This window comes from Anser anser (genome assembly GCF_964211835.1).
Source record: "Anser anser genome assembly, chromosome: 1".
Taxonomy (NCBI): Eukaryota; Metazoa; Chordata; class Aves; order Anseriformes; family Anatidae; genus Anser; species Anser anser.
Genome location: NC_139720.1, coordinates 215,076,909 through 215,093,652, shown reverse-complemented (window position 1 = coordinate 215,093,652; position 16,744 = coordinate 215,076,909). Strand labels below are relative to the sequence as shown.

Sequence of the window (16,744 nt, the reverse complement as noted above, 5' to 3'; positions counted from 1 at the left end):
TCGTAAGACTTGTTCTCCAGACCCCTCACCAGCTTGGTCGCCCTTCTCTGGACTCGCTCGAGCACGTCCATGTCCTTCCTGTAGCGAGGGGCCCAAAACTGAACACAGTACTCAAGGTGCGGTCTCACCAGAGCCGAGTACAGGGGCACAATCACTTCCCTAGACCTGCTGGCCACACTGCTTCTTATACAGGCCAGGATGCTGTTGGCCTTCTTGGCCACCTGGGCACACTGCTGGCTCATATTCAGCCGACTATCAACCAATACTCCCAGGTCCTTCTCGGCCAGGCAGCTTTCCAGCCACTCATCTCCCAGCCTGTAGCTCTGCTTGGGGTTGTTGCGCCCCAGGTGCAGGACCCGGCACTTGGCCTTGTTGAACTTCATACAGTTGACCTCAGCCCATCGCTCCAGCCTATCCAGATCCTCCTGCAGAGCCTTCCTGCCCTCGAGCAGATCGACACACGCACTTAGCTTGGTGTCATCTGCAAACTTACTGAGGGTGCACTGGACGCCCTCATCCAGATCATCAATAAAGATATTAAAGAGGACCGGCCCCAGTACCGAGCCCTGGGGGACACCACTAGTGACCGGCCTCCAACCAGATTTGACTCCATTCACCACAACTCTCTGGGCCCGGCTATCCAGCCAGTTTCTAACCCAGCGAAGCGTACGCCAGTCCAAGCCCCGAGCAGCCAGTTTCTTGAGGAGAATGTTGTGGGGAACTGTGTCAAAAGCCTTACTGAGGTCAAGGTAAACCACATCCACAGCCTTTCCCTCATCCACCAAGCGCGTCACTTCGTCATAGAAGGAGATCAGGTTCGTCAAGCAGGACCTGCCTTTCATAAACCCATGCTGACTGGGCCCGATCGCCTGCTTGCCCTGCAAGTGCCGCGTGATGACCCTCAAGATAATCTGCTCCATGAGCTTTCCTGGCACTGAGGTCAAACTGACAGGCCTATAGTTCCCCGGGTCTGCCCTCCGGCCCTTCTTATAGATGGGCGTCACATTGGCTAGCCGCCAGTCAACTGGGACCTCCCCCGATAGCCGGGACTGCCGATAAATGATGGAAAGCGGCTCGGCCAGCTCCTCCGCCAGTTCTTTCAGTACTCTCGGGTGCATCCTATCCGGCTCCATCGACTTGCGCACATCCAAGCTCCGTAGCAGGTCACCAACCATTTCCTCATGGATAGCGAAGGCCACATCCTGCTCCCCATCCCCTTCCACCAGCTCAGGGCACTGGGTATCCAGAGAACAACCGGTATTGCCGCTAAAGACTGAGGCAAAGGCGGCATTAAGCACCTCAGCCTTTTCCTCATCCTGAGTAACTAGGTTTCCCCTCGCATCCAGTAAAGGATGGAGATTCTCCTTAGTCCTCCGTTTCGCGTTGATATATTTGTAAAAGGATTTTTTGTTGTCTTTAACGGCAGTAGCCAGGTTGAGCTCCAGATGAGCTTTGGCCTTTCTAATTTTCTCCCTGCACAGCCTCGCTACATCCTTGTAGTCCTCCTCAGTGGCCCGCCCTTTTTCCCAAAGATTATAAACCCTCTTTTTTCTGCTAAGCACAAGCCGCAACTCTCTGTTGAGCCAGGCCGGTCTTCTTCCACGCCGGCTCGTCTTTGGGCACGTGGGGACGGACCGCTCCTGTGCCATCACGATTTCCTTCTTGAGGAGCACCCAGCCTTCCTGGACTCCTCTGCCCTTCAGAACCGCCTCCCAAGGGACTCGGCCAACCAGCGTCCTGAGCAGCTCAAAGTCAGCCCTCCGGAAGTCCAATACAGCGGTTTTACTGGTCCCCTTCCTGGCCTCGCCAAGAATAGAGAACTGAACCATTTCGTGGTCACTCTGCCCAAGACAGCTTCCGACCACCACATCTCCCACCAGTCCTTCTCTGTTTGTGAAGAGAAGGTCTAGCGGGGCACCACCCCTGGTAGGTTCACTGACCAGCTGCGTCAGGAAGCTATCTCCCATGCTCTCCAGAAACCTCCTAGACTGCTTTCTCCGTGCCGTGTTGTGTTTCCAGGATATGTCCGGGAAGTTGAAGTCCCCCACGAGGACAAGCACCACGCAGGTGAAGTTGGTGCACAGGTCCTGGGCGCTGAAGGAGCTGAAGAGCAGGTCGCGGCGCATGACCACCCCTGAGCACCTCGGCTCCTCTCTGTGGGGCGAGCAGCAAGGGCTGCTTGGTGTAAGTATTAGACCTGCTTAATAGTTGCTAATCCCAATGTTGATTGCTTTAATCTCAAGTCTGCTGTGCCTGCTTTCCAACTTGAGTTATACAGCACGTTACTTACTGTATGTGTTCCCTATCGTGCTGTTTATCCTTTCCGGGCCCTGGTTTAAGATCTCTGGTCATGAGACTAACGTGGTATTTGTACTCAGCACTGTCGTTGACTCTATACTTTGGAAACCGTATCTTGGAAACTATTAACAATTACACCGATTGCCTTTTTTCTTCCTGGTTAAACCACAACAGACTTGTTCTCCAGACCCCTCACCAGCTTCGCTACCCTCCTCTGGACTCGTTCGAGCACCTCAACGTCCTTCTTGTAGTGAGGGGCCCAAAACTGAACACAGTACTCGAGGTGCGGCCTCACCAGAGCCAAGTACAGGGGGACAATCACCTCCCTAGCCCTGCTGGCCACACTGGTTCTGATACAGGCCAGGATGTTGTTGGCCTTCTTGGCCACCTGAGCACACTGCTGGCTCATATTCAGCCGACTATCAACCAATACTCCCAGGTCCTTCTCTGCCAGGCAGCTTTCTAACCACTCACTTTCTAACCACACCATCTTGTTCCCTGTCTCACCAGGGAGGAGGAGGAGGAGGAGGAAGAGGAAGGGATGCCATGAGACCTGGCTCTTCCCTGTGAGACAGAGGTTGGATGTGGCTTTCACAGGGAGGGGATCCTGCCCCTCTACTCTGCGCTGGGGAGGCCACCCCTGGGGTGCTCCCGGGGCCAGAGAGGCCTGGAGCTGGTGGCGAGAGCCCAGCGCGGGGCCCCGAGGTGCGGGAGGGCCTGGAGCACCTCTGCCGTGAGGAGAGGCTGCGAGAGCTGGGGCCGCTCGGCCCGGAGAGGAGGAGGCTCCGGGGGAGCTCCCCCGCGGCTGCCGGGGCCTGCGGGGAGCTGCGCAGAGGCCGGAGCCGGGCTCTCGCCGGGGGTGCCCAGGGCCAGGAGCAGAGGCCCCGGGCCCAGCCTGGAGGCCGGGAGGTGCCCTCTGGGCCCCAGGCAGCGCTGCTGTGCCGGGCGGGTGCCGGAGCCCTGGCACAGGCTGCCCGGAGAGGGGCTGGGGGCTCCTCCGCGGGGTCTCCGGCAGCCGCCGGGACGTGGGGCTGGGCGAGGGGCTCTGCGGGGCCCTGCTGGGGCAGGGGGCGAGCAGCAGCACCCAGGGGTGCCCCCAGTTTCTGACTCGACAGCATCTCCCCAAGAGCCACCCATGAGCCACCCATGGGCTCACCGCACCACCTCCAAGGGGCACAGCAAGGGTTTTGTGTGGAAAGAAAGACGCAGTGGGGCTGGAAGGGCCCCAGCGTAAGGGCAGCAGGGAGGAAAACACCATTTCACAGCAGTCGGCTGAGCTCCAGTGAGCAGGGATGTGAGAAACAAAGTTGTGTTTCTGCAAGAGAAGGTGTTTTTGCAGTGGAAAATTGCTCTAACCTTGCATTTTCAAAAGTGATTGTGCAGGCAGGACAGTAGCGTAGCAGCGGGGAGTATGGTAAGCAGATAAGGGGAAGGTCCCACTGTTCCAAAATAAGGAGGATCCCTAAGAAAAACAGGAAGAAAAGTGCGAAATTGGTAAAAACAAAAATCACGGGCCCTCTAGTCATGAGAGAAGGAAAAAAAAAAAAAAAAGGAAAAGGAGAAATTAACAGTTGGTCAAACAAAATTGTACATCTATGGTATAGAAGTGCGTCGAGTAGGCTGTGACCCTGTAGTTCTCAGCCCATGAGGAAACAGGGGAGAAATCAGGTGTCAGGTCATAGGGAATGTAAGGTTAGGATAAACTTTTACTGGGCGCTCGTGCTTGCAGGACGCCCGCCATTGCGATCGCGAATAAAAGAGCTTCACAGAAGACCCTGTCTGAGAAAATTATTGAGATTTTTCTCACAGGGACGGGAGCATCCCGGGCAGGCTCGGTGCCCGCTGTGAGGGCTCGGGGACAGCAGGGATGTCCGGAGGAGGGACAGGAAAGCGTGACCGGCAGCGTGCGGGGAGGGAAGCGCGGGATCCGGCTGGGTGGCTCTCCCGGCCCCATAAAACCTCTTGCATCTGGGCTCGGAGGCCACGGCGGGACCTGAGGGGCTGGGGACAGGCTGGTGGCCCTGTCGGGGCTGGGTGGCTTTGGCAGGTGGCTCTGCCCCGGGAAGGGGAGGAGGCTGCGGCACTCCCAGCCGGCTGGTGGCCGCGATGCTGGAGTGGTTTTACTGGGGTGGGCAGCAGAGTTCCGCCTCAGCCGCTCTCTCACTACCCCTCCTCAAAGAGAAAGGAGGAGAAAATACGACACAAAGAGCTCAAGGTTTGAAATAAGGACGGGGAGATCACTCGACACTTATCGTTACGGGCAAAACAGACTCAGAGTAGGGAGACAGTAAGATTTATTGCCTATTACTAACAAGCTAGAGCAGTGAGAAACTAAAAGCAAACCAAAAACACCTTCCCCCCCCATCCACCGTCTTCCACCTCCTCCCCCCTAGCAGCTCAGGGGAGCGGGGAATGGGGGCTGCGGTCAGGCCATAACATTTCATCCCCACCTGCTCCCCGTGGGGTCCCTCCCACGGGATGCCGTCCTTCCCGAACTGAGCCTGCGGGGGCTGCCCACAGGCAGCAGCTCCTCAAGAACTGCTCCCACACGGCTCCGTCCCACGGGGTCCATCCCCCAGGAGCAAACTGCTCCAGCACGGGTCCCTGTGGTGGTTTTACTCAGGTGGGCAGCCGAGTTCCACCACGGCTGCTCTCTCAGTCTCCTTCCTCAAAGAGGAAGAGGGAGAAAATACGACACAAAGAGCTCAAGGTTTGAGGTAAGGATGATTTAATTAAAGGGAAAAGGGAGAGGGGAAAAAAAAAAAAAGCAACGGCCATGCAGAAGCACAGAGAGAGGAAAAAAAGTTACTCTCAACTTCCCATCAACAAGCGATGTTCGGCCACTGTGAGAAAAATCTCAATTTTCTTCAGACAGGATCTTCCGTGAAGCTATTTCATTCGCGACTGCAATGGTGGGCGTCCTGCCAATTAGGAGCGCGTTTTAGTAAACACATCCTAACCTTTTATTCCCTACTACCCGACGCCTGATCTCCTCCCCTGTTTCCTCGTTGGCTGAGTACCACAGGTTCACAAGCTACTCGATGCTCCTCTATACCATATATGTACTTTTTTTTTCCTTCAACCCTTCAATTTCTCCTTTTTCCTTTTTTCTTTTTTTTTCTTTTTTCTCCTTTCTTATGTTTTGAGAACCTGTGATCTTTGTTTTACCGTTCTCACATGGCTCATCCTGTTTTTCTCAAGCTTCTACCTTCTTTTGGAAGAGTGAGGCCTTCTGCTGTCCACTTATCTACTCAGCATTTCTCCTTGTTACGACTACACAACTACCTTGGAATACAGAAAATGAGTTCTCTACTGCAAAAACACAACTTTGTTTCTCACAGCCATGTCCTGGGAATCAGGGCCTCGATGCTCATAGCAGCTGTTTGGGAGGACAGACGTCTTCATAACGAGAGCTGCCCCCCCACAGCCCCCTTTCCCCTTTCCCACCTTTTGTTGCTGAGCGTGACACTCACGGCATGGGATATCCCTCTGGTGGGTTTAGGTCAGCCGCCTGGTGACGGCCCCTGCCCACCCCCTGCCCACCCCCAGCCTGCTGGCTCTGGGGGTTGGAGGAGTCCCGGTGCGGTGCCAGCACTGCTCAGCAGCAGGCACAGCACCGCTGTGGTACCAGGGCTGCTCTAGCTACACGTGCAGAGCACAGCGCTGCATGGGCTGCTGCAGGGACATAACTCCGTCCCAGCCAGACCCAGCACAGATGCTCCAGTCCCGGCTCAGCCTGGCAGCCATGCAGGCACCAAGAGCACCCGGTGAGTGCGACCCCCCCCTGCTTCCCACCCGTACACCCCCCGTAATGTGGGGACGCCCAGTGCTGCACCCTGCTGCGGGGCTCTGCGTGTGAGAAGGCAGCAAAATCCCCCAAATTCAGGCTCTCCCCTGATTTACAGGTGTTTGCAATGACAATGGGGTCCAAGGGTGCCCCCCAGCACCTTCCCCTTCCTCACAGCTGGCCGAGGGGATGCACCTCACGTTCGGGGGACCCCTTTTTTTTTGGGGGGGTTATCTGCCTGTGCAGGCAGAGGGCACATGGGGGTGTACTGGAAGAGGGGCCCTGTGTCCTGGGGGGGCTGGAGGGGATCTGGGACACAGCCTGTGTGTAGGGATGGAAATTGCAAGGGATTTGGGGCAGCAACCCCTCGGGATGGGTCCATGGGGGCATGCAGGGATCTGTGCCCCCCTGGCTAGGGCTGGTTGGGGTGATTGGGGTCGGTGTGTGGCAGGATCAGTCCCAGAGCTGTTGTTTAGGGCGGGGGACCCCGGTCAGGTCCTGGCAGGGGCTGCAGCTGGGGCCAGCGGGACCCCCAGGCATCCCTTGGGCACAAAGGTGACACCAGCCCAGGGAGGTCCCTGGGGTCGGGACCTATTTCTGCAGGGGAAGTGCCTGGCTGGGTCTCGTCCGTCTGTCTGTCCATCAGAGGATGTCTGACAGGCATCTGTGCACATCACCGGGTGCTCAATCCAGATTGCCTTCAAGTGGCTTTCTTCAAAAGCATTAGATGCCGTTACTCAGATTTTGGGGGGATTTAACTCGATGAAGGGAGCAGCACCGAATTAACACTGCTTTAAGTCTTGGGAGGGCACGGGTGGACCTGAGCTGGAGGTGTGCTGGGTGCCCCCAGCTCCCGTGGGTGCCAGCTCTGCACCAGGGCCCTGCCGATGGGGACGGGGCTGGATTTGTTTGTTTTTTTTTCCTCCAGCAAAATATTCCTGGTCCCCTGCTCCTTGCACTTCAAGGACCATTTTGGGGCTCACCCCTGGGGCCATCCCCGGCCCCATCCCAGGACATCCCCACCGCGGGAGCTGACAGCACCCCCTCGCTCAGGCTCGGCGAGGAGATGGAGGTTGACAACCAGACGGAGCCGTGGCACCGGAGCCTCCAAGCGATGCTGGATGCCTTGAACCAGACGCTGCACGGGGCCATCCTGCGCCCTGCCACCCCACGCAACGCCAGCGCCCGCGCCGGCCGGGACAACAACGCCTACATGTACATCCTCTTCGTCATGACGCTCTTCGCCGCCACCGTGGGCAGCCTCATCTTGGGCTACACCCGCTCCCGCAAGGTGGACAAGCGCAGCGACCCGTACCACGTCTACATCAAGAACAGGGTCTCCATGATCTGAGCCTGGCCCCGATGCCGCCTGCAAAGCCCCGTGGTGTCCAAGGGGTGCTGAACCCCCCCGGTGCGGGGCAGGAGCTGGGCTCCTTGTGCCTGGCACGACCCGCAGGCAGGTCCCGGCGTTGCAGAGCCATCCCGGCTGGGGACATGGGGACACGGGGAAGGCAGAGGCGGCTCCTTTCCCACCATTCCCATGCCCTGCTGAGTTTGGCAGGGGCTGTAAAGGAGGAAAAATTGCCTCTTCCCCGCTCAGACTGGCCAGCATCACCCTCCAAAGCGTGCTGTGGGGTGCCAGGAGCTTAGTGACGTGGGCTTGCAGGTTTTCCTGGTGCTAAAAGCTGTCATTTTAGAACGGTGTTGGGCCACCCTTCGCTGGCGGGGAGTTAAAGGACATGCCGGTTCCCGAGGGTTTGCGTCTGCTTCTTCTCCGAGCGTGGTGCTCCTGGTGCCCCTCGATGGCTCTGCGGCGGCCAAAATTGCTTTGTGATGGGACTTGCGGGGTGATTTGGCACCGCAGCCCGATCCCACACCCAAGACGCTTTCTCCCCGGCCGGCCAGCATCGCTCCAGCCTCGGGCGCACGCTGCGAGCCCGGCCGGAGGCACCCGGCTTCGCGCGCCCCCGAGGGTCCGGCCGGGCTCTGGCCGATGATGCCCGAGCTTTTCCTGCTTCCTTCCTGTGGGGTGCTGCCAGCTGTAGCTTTGGCCTTTTGTACCGCAGCTCCCAAATGTGTTTTCCAAGGGGCAAGCGCGTAGTGGCAAACGGGAAGGGGATGGACTCGGGCCCTCCTGGGCTCCTTGGCTTCATCCCCGCAGTTGAAGCAGCCGGGTTTGGGGCTGGCCCACGGGGTGGCCGGTGGCCAGGAGGGCCGAATGTCCCCGTCCTTCCCAACAGGCTGCCTGCCAGGGCCGGCGTGGGGCAGCACCAGCCACCCAGCCCCGGCGCCCGGAGCGGTCCCTCGGACATCTTAATCTGCTTATTATGGCTTAATTAATGTCTAATTGCTGCCAGACCGGCTGGCCCCTAGGGCACCTTCCTCCTGCACTCAAACACTGCTGCGGCACCTGCACCCACGCCCGCGCCGCCAAACCCTGACCCAAACCACAGCATTTTGGGGAGGGCCAGCAACCTCGGCACCCGGGAATTTGGGATTTCCCATGCCTTCAGCCCTGCTCTGGGCACGAAACCCGATGAAGGGTTTTGGGGGGTCCCTGGTGGGCTGCGTTTTGGGGGCGGTTGCCATTTCTGGGCTGGGCACGTGGTGCAGGAAGGGTTTCTGCCGGAGCAAATGCCACTGCTGTCCCTCGGCACCGGGTGCCCGGCCCAGGCAGGAGGGGGCTCGAGAGGCTTCGCCGTGTTTGCCTTGTGGTTACAGTGTTGGGAAAGGGAAATAAGCCCTTTATCTGCAAATAACTCAGGGGAAGCAGACCGGGTGGGCACAGCTGGTGACTTGCTGAAAACGGACTCCGCAATCAGTAGGATTGTAAAGCAGGTATGTTCATTCAGTGCTGGGCGGCACGGGGGGTAGTCCCACCAAAGTCGTGCGCACCCTAACGCGGCAACTTGCTTTGGTTATATGCAGTAAGGAGTTACACATGCATGAAGTTTACCAATACGCCTATACATATGCACAACCTAGCTCCGTTTGTATTAAAATTAGCTCCGAGAAGTCATTTCGATAAACTCCTCCCATCTGTGCTTGCGCAGTGCCTTCTGGTGGTGGGCGCTGAGGGTCGTGAGGATGAAGTAAGATGTCTTCATCAGGGTTGAACTTTTCACCTCGTCTCCTTGCGCATGCTCTCTGAGCCCTTGGTCACAGTCCGAGCCCTAAGGTTGGTTTGATCCAGTTCTCAGGGTCCCAGGGGCTCCTCTTATCTGGAGGCCTAAGTGCAGCACAGGCACAGGACATCGCAAATGTGGCACATATTAAGCAGTGAGCGTTGCCTACATATTCATTCTTAATCAATCGCTCTCTAGTTTCTAACCCCATGTCTCACCGGGATGAAATCCTCCTCCTCCGGGTGGATTTGTGCTCTGTTTTTCTCCACCTCCACGGTGTTTATCCTCCTCTCACACCCGGAGCACGGCTTGTGCCAGGGCTGGCATGGGGGTCCCAGGATGGTCGGCGCGGTACCAGGTCACTGAGGATGCTAACACGACTGTATAGATGGTTTTTATTTCTGCTTTGCAGTGACATCGCCCTGTGCTCAGCCATTCTTCAGCTGAAAAGCACTGAACGCATTGGTAGGAGCGAAATACGCGCACCATTGTTCGGGGGTACGCTACTGAGACGCTGCAGACCCAGCCCTGCTGGGCTGACGGGTACATTTAACCGTCTTTACCCCTGCACTGCGTAAATGCAAACCCCAAACAGGAGCTGTGTGTTATCAGCAAGTCTCTTTTAACTTGCATTATTTTGTCTGCGTTAAAAGAAGGCTCTCATTTTGGGGGCACGGGCAGTTATCTGCTGTTCCGTAGCTGCAGTTATGCAATATGGGGGCACTCTGAGTTTCAGAGCAGCACGGGGAGCAATGCCTTTCCCTGAAAACACACACACACAGAGCTGCACATACGCACATGTAGATGTGTGTTTTGGCTAGGATGAAGTCATTCCTTCCGGCTGAGCCCCACCACGGTCCCTGCTGGCGCTGGCAGCTCCCAGCACAGGAGATCCTGCAGAGAAGTTTCAACCCCTCAACAGTGTGGTTATGCCCGCAAAACAAATAACAAAGACTCTTATCTTCTATGAGGCTGCTTTATCTTTCTTCAGGGAAATAACCGTGGAGGATCACCAATAACTGAAGGACTGATAATTCTCCTATTTAAGTATCAGCGATTAAGGTCAAATCCTGCTTTTAATTGTGGCTAGGAAGCTGGGCACTGATAACGTAGCGTGCGGGCATGGCTGTCACCGTTTTGTGTGAAACTGCTTTATGAGATTCAGGGTGCCATATAAAGAAACAGCCTGCTTGCTCTGATGGCAGAAAACTACTCTTCAGAATAATTTAAAGCTCTCATTAAGAGCATAAGAAAAAAAATGTAGCCACGAATCGAAGCATTTGAAATATGAAGTTTAATATTAACGGTCTCCCTTACTGCCTGTCCAAAGATCTACAGAGTTCTTGTAAGGAACGTTCCTGCTTGGCAGGCTTTAGAGAGGCATTTAACATAGGCATTGTCCTTTTTGTGGGAAAATGAAGTTTTTGTAGACTGGAGCTGCTGTTGTGCTGGGCTCTGGCCTTTCCTTGAACACAAAACACAAAGGAGCAGAAAAGAGCAGCAAAGATATGAAGAGCAGAAGCTGTGCCTCGTGTCGACTCTCAGGTGCAAATTCCCTGAGGGAGCCACCCTTGTCAGCTATTCTGAGATCTGGAGAAATGTGCCAGCATCTGGCTGCTTGGGACACTGCTTTAACTGGGCTCGGGATCACACCAGCGCTGCTAAGGATGTGTGAGAAACACTCTGCAGCCAAGAACACAGGCTCAGGCAAGGATCTCGGTGAAGTAGCATTTTTATTTGCGATCGCAATGGCGGGCGTCCTGCAAGCACGAGCGCCCAGTAAAAGTTTATCCTAACCTTACATTCCCTATGACCTGACACCTGATTTCTCCCCTGTTTCCTCATGGGCTGAGAACTACAGGGTCTCAGCCTACTCGACGCACTTCTATACCATAGATGTACAATTTTGTTTGACCAACTGTTAATTTCTCCTTTTCCTTTTTTTTTTTTTTTCCTTCTCTCATGACTAGAGGGCCCGTGATTTTTGTTTTTACCGATTTCGCACTTTTCGTCCCGTTTTTCTTAGGGATCCTCCTTATTTTGGGACAGTGGGACCTTCCCCTTATCTGCTTACCATACTCCCCACTGCTACGCTACTGTCCTGCCTGCACAATCACTTTTGAAAATGCAAGGTTAGAGGAATTTTCCACTGCAAAAACACAACTTTATTTCTCACAGCACCCACCCCCGGGCACCCCCAGCCTCCAGACACCCAGCAGGGCCAGGGGGACCCTGGGCTGGAGCTGCCCCTTGCCATGAGCCCCTCTGCTGCTGCTGCTGCTGCTGCCCGCAGGTGCCCTTGCAGCCCTGGGGCTGCCCTGTACTCACAGAGGCATCCCCTCGTGCACGGCCCCATCCGGGTGCAGCTTCTCGATGAAGGAGACGTTCAGGACCAGGTTAGTTTTCTACTGCAAAAAAACATTTTACTTCAAATTGTGTTCTACTGCAAGAACAAAACTTTTCTTCTCACACCCTTTTTTTCTCTTCCGTTTTTTTGCCTGGGCCTGCCCTCTTCCTTCCATGGCTGCCTTCCTTCCCAATATCCCTCTCCCTTTCCCGTAAATGAGAACAAAAGGGACCAGGGAGCGTCCCCACCCCAGCACTAGCACCATTTGAAGCGGTGCCGGGGCCACTGGCACGGTGCCCACAGGTGGCCCCGACGCCACATGGGAGGGCTGCATATAAGTAACCCATGGGACGCAGGCAGGGGTTGGAAAACAACACAGCTCCACGCGTCCTGCGCACCGAGCGGAGCAGAGGTAACAACTCGCTGCAGCTCCAGGGCTGCTGGGACCGGGTCGGGGAGGGTCCTGTGGGTCTGCAGCTGGGCACCGGGGTCCTTCCGCACATGGAGCACCTCGCCCTGGGCTGGGTGCTGCTGGCCGGCACCTTGGCTGGCACCTCAGTCACTGGCAGCAAGCAGGACCTCAGTGCCATCACGGAGGAGGTGATGGACATGGCCCAGAACTCCTTTGATGACCAGTACTGGGGCTGCAGATACAAGATGGAGGAGAAGCTGAAGGAGGTGAACCGCACCGAGTTCCAAAACAAGACCTATGCGGACACCTGGGGAAGAGCAGTTGAGAAGTGGCAGAGTCTATGGGGCAACTCAAACCAGCCGCAGGTGCTGCGGCAGGAGCAGGCGGTGGCCGTGCTGGCGTACACTGCCGAGGGGGACCTGTACAAACAGTTCAACGCGGCCGTGCGTGAGGGCGGGTGCTCCCGCGAGCACGACCTCCAGTCCTTCCCCTTCAAGACGCTGCACTTCCTCCTGACCGAGGCGCTGCGCACCCTGCAGGAGGCCCAGGATGTTCAGGACTGCCACACCGTCTACCGCGGCGTCAGGGACATCCGCTTCACGGCCCAGCTCCACCAGACCGTCCGCTTTGGCCAGTTCGCTTCCACCTCCCTCAAGAAGGAGGTTGCCGAGACCTTTGGCCAGGACACCTTCTTCTTTGTGTACACCTGCTACGGTGTCCCCATCAAGGACCTCTCAACGTTCCCTGGTGAGGAAGAAGTCCTCATCCCACCCTTTGAGGTCTTCAAGGTCACCAACGTCACCCGTGACACAAACGGAACCTTCATCCATCTCCGCTCCCAGGCTGCGTGCAGCACCTACAACTGTGCGCTGCTGAAAGGTAAGGGCAGCCAGCAGGGTGGGTGCCACCGGGAGATGGGGCTGGGGCTGGGGCACAGCCCTGGGCAGGCGCCGCGCTCCCCGCACTCCTCCAGCCTTGGCCACAGGAGAGCGGGGGCCCCGTGCCACCGGCTCTGTGAGGGGAAGGGGAGCCTTGTGGTGAAGGCAAGAGCTCCGTGTGGGGAGCTCGGGGAGCTTCAGGAGCTTGGGGAGGGAGCTTGGGGAGCTCGCCTTCAGACCAGATCTTCCCTGCGCATCCCTGCGCACTCCCAGATGCTCTGCCTTGGGGTTTGCAGTGGGGGCCCTCTGTGGCATGGCCAGGTCGGGGCGAGGGGCACAGAGCGGGGCGGTGCACAGATTTTGTTGGTCTCTTTGACAGAGGAAAGGTGCAAGGAGCAGCCGTGTGTTTTCAGCGCAGGTAAGAGGCGAGCCCCCAGCCCCTTCCCACGGCCAGCACCGTGCGTGCACCCTCCGGCGGTCATTAACTCCCTGTTCCCCCCGCCCCAGGCAGGAGCAGTCCCAGGGAACCCCCACACCTCTGGAGTCTCCTCTTGGCAGCCACAGCCCTGGCAGCCGTGGGAGGCCTCTAACCCAACTATGCTGGTGCTGCACCTCCACAAGGAAAATGGGGCAGAAACGTGAAAACACATTTAATGGAAACTGTGGGATTACGCTTTCCTCTTCCGGATGCTTTCTGCTCCAGCAGGAGCGGTGCCACCAGCCCCAGGATGCTCCGGTGGCCCTAGAACACCAGCAGAGGCTGGAGGAAGCCTTTTCCTGGCTTTTCCAGAGAAATAAAAGCATTGCTGTAGGATGGAGGCATCGAGGAGGATTCCTGTGGCTCCCCACACTGGGGGCATTTTGCATGGGCGGCGGCCAGGGGTCTTCTCCAGCTCCCTCGCCAACCCTCCTGCATCCAGAGCATCCCGGACAGTGCTGCCCCGGGTCCTGCCAGGGGGCATGGGGAGCACTGGGGGCTCCTCCCCTCTCTGGGAAGCCCCCCCAGTGGCTCAGGAGCAGGGATTTGGCTGGCACCGACCGCCTCAGCCCCCAGTGCCCAGTCCTGCCAGGGGGCATGGGGAGCACTGGGGGCTCCTCCCCTCTCTGGGAAGCCCCCCCAGTGGCTCAGGAGCAGGGATTTGGCTGGCACCGACCGCCTCAGCCCCCAGTGCCCAGGAGCGGGCTCTGCAGAGGGGACGGACGGGGGCTGCCCCATGGAGCAGCGCACGGCACTCACTCAGCTCTGCCGGCACCGTGGGCACCTCGCCTTCCTCCTCTCCCCACGGGTGTCCCCTGCACCCCCAGCACACAGGTGACACCAGGCAGCCTCAATGCACTTTAATGAATCCCTGCTGCCCCACAACCTGCTGCGGGCAGGTCCCGGGGGACGAGGGGGCGAGGGACACCAGGAGACCCGCAGCGGGGCTGTGTCCATCAGAGCAGGGCCGAAGCCCTGGGGCTGGGCAAAGAGCCCCCACAGCAGCCTCCTGAGCTGGGGGTGGGCAGGGTGAGAGCCCACCGCACCGCGGCCAGCCGGGGTCCGGCAAGGGCCGCGCTGGGGGCAGCTCCGGGCAGGGGCAGGAGGGTTTCCCCCCACGCCGGTCCCACGGAGCATCCCTTCCCATGCGGCCGGGGCAGCCCTTGCCCCGCACCGTGGGGCTCTCACCCGTCACGAGCTGCTGCCCGGTCTCAGCCCGGTCCCCTGCTCTCGGTGGGGGCCGGCTCCGGGGGGCCCCATCGCACCTCCCTGGTGTCAAGGCCAACGGGGCTCAGCACCACGCAGGTGAAGTTGGTGCGCAGGTCCCGGGCGCTGAAGGAGCTGAAGAGCAGGTCGCGGCGCAGGACCACCCCCGAGCCCCTCGGCTCCTCTCTGCGGGGTGAGCAGCAAGGGCCCCATCAGCACCCACCCCCGGGCACCCCCAGCCCCCGGGCCCCCAGCAGGGCCGGAGCTGCTCCTTGCCACGAGCCCCCCGCTGCTGCCCACAGGTGCCCCCGCAGCCCTGGGACCCCCTGTACTCACAGCAGCATCCCCTCGTGCACGGCCCCGTCCGGGTGCAGCTTCTCGATGAAGGAGCCGTTCCCCAGCCAGTAGAGCAGCGTGAGGTCGGGGAGGCTGCTCACGGCCTCGCAGGAGATCTTCACACTGCAGCCTGCGCATGGGGAGAGATGGGCTGGGAGCGGGGGGGTGGCAGTGATCCTGCTGTGCAGCCCCCCCGTGCCATCCCCGGGGGTCCCCGTGGGAACAGCCCCTACCTCACCCACACCCCAAAAGCCCCCGCAGAGCCTTCCTGGGCTCCCCAAGCCCCAGCTGCAGGGGTGCAGGAGCTGACCCCCCCTCCCCTCCCAAGGATGGGGGGGCGCAGCCCCAGCTCAGCATGGGCTCCCCGCAGCCCCTGTCCCCAGGCTGTCCCCGCGGGGGTCACTTACCCAGGCGGGGGTGCTCTGCCGGCATCCGCAGGGTGGTGATGCGGGGGGGCTGCAGGGCCATGGCAGCTGGGGGAGTGGAGCGGGGTGAGGGACAGGAGCTGCCCCCAGACCCGGTTCCCAGGGCGGGACGGAGGGGAGGGTCCCACGGGGGGGCAGGGACACGGCTGCTCCCCGGCCTCCGGGGGGGGGGACACAGAGGCAGGGGCCGGTCCCGGCCCCCCACCCCCGCGGCCCCGCTTACCTGTGCTGCGGGAGGCCAAGGCCCAGCAGAGCAGCGGCAGCAGGAGGAGGGCACGGGGCCCGGGGGGGCCTGCGGGCAGAAACGGGGCTCAGCGCCCGGCACCGGGGTGGGCTCGCCGGGATGCGCCCCCCCAGCCGGGCACGGCACCGGGCGGCATCCCCGAGCCCCCGCAGCTCCTCCCGGGCACCGGCGCGCTCCCCCCGCCCCGGCTCCCCCCGCCCCGGTGCCCGCCCGGTCCCGCAGCGGCCGCACCGTCGGAGCGGGGGCACGGAGCCATCGTGCGGCAGCTCCGGGCGCGGGCGCTTTATGGGGCAGCGGCCGTGACTCACCGGGAGCCGCCCCCGGCCGCGCCCGCACCGGGCTGGGCATCCCCAGGCCCCGCATCCCTGAGCCCCACGGGCCCCGCATCCCCGCGCCCCTCCTTTACCGGGACCCCGCGCCCGCCCCGTGCCCAATGTCCCCGTCCCAAATGTCCCCGTGTCCCCCATGCCCCATGCCTATCCCGTGCCCGGTGTCCCCATGCCCAATGTCCCCGTGTCCCCCATGCCCGCCCCGTGCCCAGTGTCCCTGTGTCCCTAATGCCCCATGCCCGTCCCACGCCCAATGTCCCCGTGCCCAATGTCCTCATGTCCCCCATGTCCCCATGCCCAATGTCCCCGTGTCCCCCATGCCCATCCCGTGCCCAATGTCCCTGTGTCCCCCATGCCCCACACCCGTCCTGTGCCCAGTGTCCCTGTGCCCAATATCCCCGTGTCCCCCATGCCCCATGCCCGTCCCGTGCCCAATGTCCCCATGTCCCCCATGCCCCGCGTCCCCCCCATTGTCCCCAGCTGCCCCCCGACCACCCTGGCCGTGCCCTGTGCCCCCTGCCCCGTGCCCCTGCCCGCCTCATGGGGCCGAGCCTCGCGGTGGTGTCGGGGGGCTCCAGGCCGGTCCCCACACTGTGCCCTCACCACCCGGGGGAGTTGGGCAGCCCCGGGCACCATCTCCCACTGTGCGCCCCTCGGGGGTCCCTCGGGGGTCCCTCGCAGGCAGCAACCTGCACGCAGCCGCTCTCAGCCCGGCACAGCGAGACCCCAGCTCCCACCCCAGCCCTGAGCCCCCTGGGTTGAGCTGGGGACTTTGGGGCAAGGAAGGGCCTGGGCTGAGCCGCGCGGGGGCAGAGGGAGGTGGGCAAAGCCCGGGGGACGCAGAGTCCCGGCCGGGGCCGTGTCCCCCTGCCCTTTCGC

At 60.1% G+C, this 16,744-nt stretch overlaps 3 protein-coding genes across 7 annotated transcripts; 2 read left to right on the top strand and 1 right to left on the bottom strand.

Annotated features, from left to right (window-relative positions):
• The first annotated feature begins 1,117 nt into the window (after positions 1 to 1,117).
• Positions 1,118 to 9,104, top strand: LOC310889399 (uncharacterized protein). Of its 2 annotated transcripts, none has more exons than XM_083816817.1 (3): positions 1,118 to 1,926; positions 2,020 to 2,184; positions 7,014 to 9,104. In XM_083816817.1, exons 2-3 carry the CDS (start codon positions 2,023 to 2,025, stop codon positions 7,434 to 7,436), a joined length of 585 nt encoding a protein of 194 aa, XP_083672943.1. In that variant the 5' UTR covers positions 1,118 to 1,926; positions 2,020 to 2,022; the 3' UTR covers positions 7,437 to 9,104. The 2 variants fall into 2 exon arrangements, 1 of the variants encoding a protein (XP_083672943.1); XR_014576545.1 differs by lacking the exon at positions 1,118 to 1,926 and adding an exon at positions 2,809 to 4,233 and having other exon boundaries at positions 2,061 to 2,184; positions 6,963 to 7,085.
• A 1,900-nt stretch (positions 9,105 to 11,004) lies between these two features.
• LOC310889369 (erythroblast NAD(P)(+)--arginine ADP-ribosyltransferase-like) lies at positions 11,005 to 13,661 on the top strand. Its single transcript, XM_083816738.1, has 3 exons — positions 11,005 to 12,848; positions 13,227 to 13,265; positions 13,355 to 13,661. The coding sequence occupies exons 1-3, from the start codon at positions 11,903 to 11,905 to the stop codon at positions 13,435 to 13,437; spliced, it is 1,068 nt and encodes a 355-aa protein (XP_083672864.1). The 5' UTR covers positions 11,005 to 11,902; the 3' UTR covers positions 13,438 to 13,661.
• On the bottom strand, positions 13,483 to 15,851 carry IL18BP (interleukin 18 binding protein). Of its 4 annotated transcripts, none has more exons than XM_083816828.1 (6): positions 15,768 to 15,851; positions 15,516 to 15,584; positions 15,275 to 15,340; positions 14,868 to 15,018; positions 14,514 to 14,717; positions 13,483 to 13,628 (listed from the first exon to the last, which is right to left on the bottom strand). In XM_083816828.1, exons 1-5 carry the CDS (start codon positions 15,790 to 15,792, stop codon positions 14,537 to 14,539), a joined length of 492 nt encoding a protein of 163 aa, XP_083672954.1. In that variant the 5' UTR covers positions 15,793 to 15,851; the 3' UTR covers positions 13,483 to 13,628; positions 14,514 to 14,536. The 4 variants fall into 4 exon arrangements, with proteins under 4 accessions (XP_083672954.1, XP_083672953.1, XP_083672952.1 ...); XM_083816827.1 differs by having other exon boundaries at positions 13,483 to 13,589; XM_083816826.1 differs by lacking the exon at positions 13,483 to 13,628 and having other exon boundaries at positions 14,171 to 14,717; positions 15,768 to 15,850.
• Between the last annotated feature and the right edge of the window lie 893 nt (positions 15,852 to 16,744).